Here is a 4,806-nt window from a genome sequence, read left to right as displayed (position 1 = left end):
AAAATGGAGATGCTATGATTGGCAAAGCCCTCATTTACCCATTTACCACGTATTTAAATAATATTTACTTTCCCCTAAAGTCATAAAAGAGCATAAACAGTGAAAATAATTGATAGAATGATGTCTTCCTGGTCCCAATCCAAGGCAGTCTATGGAAATCAGAAAGCCCTCCCGTTTAAAAGAAAAGATCCTTTTCCATAAATTAAATAAAAGATAAAAATGAACATAATTAATGTCCTGCCTTTATCACTTTGTGCTAGTCCTAATGTGTATTTGAGGCAATTGCCAGCTTCCACGCTACTTCACCACATTTCCTTGGCAAAATGCTTCCGAGTCTCCTTGCGTCCATGTCAATGACGTCAGAGCAGTCATTATTCAAACTCATTGATTAATATCATGAATCCAGTGGCTATATTCAGTCTCATTTAGCCAGGCCTAAATCTATGGATTTCCACTAGGCCGAAACTCGAAGGTAAAAAAAAAAAAAAAAAAAAAGGAAAGAGTAAAGGACTCGCGCCGCCTTTAAAAGCCCGTCGCCTTCCTACAACCACCACCAAACAACCATCAATGGAATCCTCGCTCCCCTTGTACTCGTCATCATTTCTATTTCTCCTACTGCTCCCCTCCCTCTCCCTCCTCCTCCCTCCTCCACAAGCAACTGCTTCTCCACTATCCGAGACCACAACTCTCCTCCACTGGAAATCCACACTCCAGGACCCCTTACAAGCTCTCCACTCATGGGCAGCCCTCCATAACTCCACCACCACCTCCCCATGCTCATGGGTCGGCATCAAATGCACCAGCTCTCGCATCATCGAGCTCAGCCTCCCGCAAGCCGGCCTGGTCGGCACGCTCGACGCCCTCAATTTCTCCGCTCTTCCCTCCCTCACTGTCGTCGGCCTCCGTCGCAACTTCCTCACCGGTGCCATCCCTGCGGCCATCGCCAATCTCTCGGGCCTCGTCTCGCTTGACCTCGCCCACAACGGCCTCTCTGGAACGCTCCCCGCCTCACTCGCCACCCTCTCTCTCCTTGTGAAACTCGACCTCTCTGCTAACGAGCTCACCGGAGAAATTATTCCAGCCACCTTCACCAACTGGACTAGGCTCACCTACCTTCGGCTCGAACAAAATCGGTTCACTGGAAACATCCCGGCCGAAATCCGCCACCTTTCTAGTCTCCGTACCCTTCGTCTAGCTGACAACCAGCTCTCTGGACCCATCCCTCAGGAAATAGGAGGACTCGAAAGCCTCCATCTGCTTGACCTGAGACGAAACAGTCTTCTTGGTCCCATTCCGCCGTCAATCGGCAATCTGAGCCAGCTGATCACTTTCAAGGCAAACCGCAACAAGATCTCCGGTGGGCTTCCCCCAGAGTTGGGAAAGCTTGCGAATTTAGAAGAATTGAATCTCTATACGAATCTTCTAACAGGTGCCATTCCTCCTAGCCTAGGAAACTTGACCCAGCTAATGGGCTTGTACCTCTTGGACAATCAATTAACTGGATCCATCCCCCATGAATTAGGGAAGCTGGGGAACCTGGAGGACCTGAGGATCACCAACAATTCTCTGACAGGCTCCATCCCTTCCAGTTTCGAAAAGTTGACCCAGCTAGAATATTTATACCTCGGCTTCAACCAGATATCTGGGTCCATCCCCTCCTATCTCGGAAACATGACCACGCTTCAATCCTTGTCTCTTCACGGCAATCAAATCTCCGGAACCATTCCTCATGAACTAGGAAATCTAGTGAACTTGACTTCTCTGATAATTTCTGACAACCAAATCTCGGGTTCTATCCCGCCATCCTTGGGCAACTTGACTAACCTATCAGAATTAGTGGTCTTCCAAAATCAATTATCTGGTCCTCTGCCGAAAGCAATGGCTAATCTCACAGCCATGGAGGACCTTCAGTTAAGTGACAACAATTTCTCTGGCTTCCTACCGTCGGATTTGTTCAACGGAGGAAAGCTTAAGTGGCTTTCCATGATCGATAACCATTTCGAGGGCCCACTCCCACAAAGCCTACGAAACTGTAGCCGGTTAATAAGGGTCCTACTTGGGCGAAACCAGTTGGCAGGGGACGTCTCCCAAGACTTTGTGGTGTACCCAGACCTAGAATTTATCGATCTAAGCTATAATAGATTCTACGGCGAGCTCTCGGCAAACTGGGGAGAAAGTCGTAATTTGACCACCCTCCACATGTCGGGGAACATGATCAGCGGGAAGATACCACCTGCACTTGGTAAATTGCCTCTGCTTGCATCGCTTGATGTATCTTCAAATCAGCTAGTCGGAGAGATTCCAAGAGAATTGGCTCATGTAACTTCGTTGCAAGAGTTGAATTTAAGCAACAACCGGCTCTCAGGAGTGATACCTTTGGAAATTGGAAATTTGCATGATATAAACACTCTTGATTTCTCGAGGAACAACCTGACCGGTGCCATACCGAGACAACTGGGAGAGTGCACTCGGCTGCGCTTCTTGAAGTTGAGCATGAATGAATTGAACGGAAGCCTGCCACTCGAGATTGGGAATCTAGTAAACCTACAAGAATTGCTTGATCTCAGTTATAACTCGCTCATTGGCATCATCCCACAACAACTTGGCAAGCTTGTGATGCTAATAAACCTAAACCTCTCGCATAATCGACTGTCAGGCTCCATCCCATCATCTTTTGAAGGCATGTCCAGTTTGTTATCACTCGACTTATCATACAATGATCTGGAGGGTCCGCTGCCTAAAAATCGATTCTTTCAGCATGCTCGAGCAGAGTGGTTTCAACACAATAAAGGTATCTGTGGTGATTTACATGGTTTGCCTCCATGCTCGTCATCTATCATACAACATCATTCAAGGAATGCTCGCAACCTAGTTCTTTCGATTGTTCTTCCCACTACGGCCGTGCTTCTGCTGCTGATTACATTCATGGTAACTATATTTCTTAGGAGAGCAAAATCTGTGAAGGACGAGGAGCAGGAAGTCCCAATCAAGAATCGATTCTCAATACTAAATTTTGATGGGGAGGCTGTATATGAACAATTTGATGGGAAGGCTATTTATAAAGAAATTATTGATGCCACAGAAAACTTCGATGAGAAATATTGTATCGGGGCAGGAGGATATGGTAGTGTCTACAAAGCGCAGCTTCGAACTGGTCAGGTAGTAGCCGTGAAGAAGCTTCATCCACAGGAAGAAATAGTTGATGAAAGAGGCTTTCAGAATGAGATCCAGGCATTAACTAAGATGCGTCATCGTAACATAGTGAAGTTGTATGCGTTCTGTTCTCATGCTCGTTGCATGCTTCTCATTTATGAGTACATAGAAAACGGAAATATGTCAGCCATTTTGAGCAGCCAAGAAGCAGGCATGGAGTTGGATTGGAATAGGAGAGTAAACATCATTAAGGATGTAGCGCATGCTTTATCCTACATGCACCATGATTGCAATCCTCCTATTGTACATAGAGATATATCAAGCAAGAATATCTTGTTGGACTCCAACTTTAATGCTTATGTTTCAGACTTTGGAATTGCAAGGATTCTGAAGCCCGATTCGTCAAACTGGAGCGCACATGCAGGCACACTCGGATACATGGCGCCAGGTAAACCACTTGACTAATTTTCTTCCTCTACTTTATTGAAGAAATTTGGTATGACAAATTTTTGAAGTTATGTCTTCACTTAACAAATATTAAATCAACTATGTTTTTCTATTATTATTTCGTTATTTTTGAACATGATTATTTTATCCAATATATATTGCATTTTCTTCCTAGTAGAGCATGTTAAATACATAAATTTTGATATGTCATTATGCCAAGAGAAATATAATTACTCTCTATTTGAATTGGAGATTATAAGTAAACATCTTACCAACAACTAGCAACTCAATCAGTTTCCACCCATACCTACTTGTTTCTTTATGGAATAGATCCTAGTTTCAATCTAAAACACCAGTTGTTTTAATAACAAATTATGACTAACATTTTTTTTCACTCCTTTCTACAGAGATTTCATATACACTGAAGGTCACTGAGAAATATGATGTATACAGTTTTGGTGTGGTCATATTAGAAATACTACAAGGAATGCATCCAAGTGACCTTATATCTTCATTGTCATCGCATGGTCAAAACATGTTTCTTAAAGATGTGCTAGACCCACGTATCTTACTTCCCACGCTTCAAGTTGCAAATGATGTGATATTAGTAGCTAAGGTAGCACTTGCATGCATACGTGCAAATCCAGATGCTCGACCAACAATGAAATATGTGTCCCAGCTATTCACCACTAACAAAGATCAGAGTTTGTTAGAGTATTTTCATACAATTAAACTACATCAACTAATGGATCTACAAGTGTAGGTTGAATTTTGGGTGGCCAAGAGACAAGCAGCATGGGTGTCAAAGTGTGTAGGATCTATTATGTTCATTGTATGACACTTAAAAATATCAATGTATCCATATATTGTTACAATGTTATAATTATCCTAGAAGCAAGAACTCTTCATATATGTAATCTTTTCATTATCATTTTAAAGGATATGAATTAGATCTTTGGAGTCTTTTTGCCCTCAATGGTACTTAAGTTGTTTTGGGAAGACAAGGTGAAGCCAAGGCGGAGTTAAGCCACGCACTTGGACCGCACTTCCCCTCCAAATGCCTCCGCTAAAACGGCTGGGGCTATTGACTTGCAAATTTCTGGACTTCTATTTGAGAAAGGGCTTTTATGTTCTCTTGGCCCAACCTTGCATCATGTTTTGATCTTTCCCAGCTTTTGCTGGCTTTTTTGCTATTTTTTTCACAGT

At 43.3% G+C, this 4,806-nt stretch overlaps 1 protein-coding gene across 1 annotated transcript; it reads left to right on the top strand.

Moving 5' to 3' along the window:
- Positions 1 to 527: 527 nt before the first annotated feature.
- LOC105053685 (uncharacterized) lies at positions 528 to 4,512 on the top strand. Its single transcript, XM_010934940.3, has 2 exons — positions 528 to 3,601; positions 4,008 to 4,512. Exons 1-2 carry the CDS (start codon positions 568 to 570, stop codon positions 4,361 to 4,363), a joined length of 3,390 nt encoding a protein of 1,129 aa, XP_010933242.1. The 5' UTR covers positions 528 to 567; the 3' UTR covers positions 4,364 to 4,512.
- Positions 4,513 to 4,806: the final 294 nt, after the last annotated feature.

Source organism: Elaeis guineensis, chromosome 11 (assembly GCF_000442705.2).
Source record: "Elaeis guineensis isolate ETL-2024a chromosome 11, EG11, whole genome shotgun sequence".
Lineage (NCBI taxonomy): Eukaryota > Viridiplantae > Streptophyta > Magnoliopsida > Arecales > Arecaceae > Elaeis > Elaeis guineensis.
Note: the sequence above shows the minus strand (reverse complement) of the source record. Positions and strands in the feature narration are given on the sequence as shown.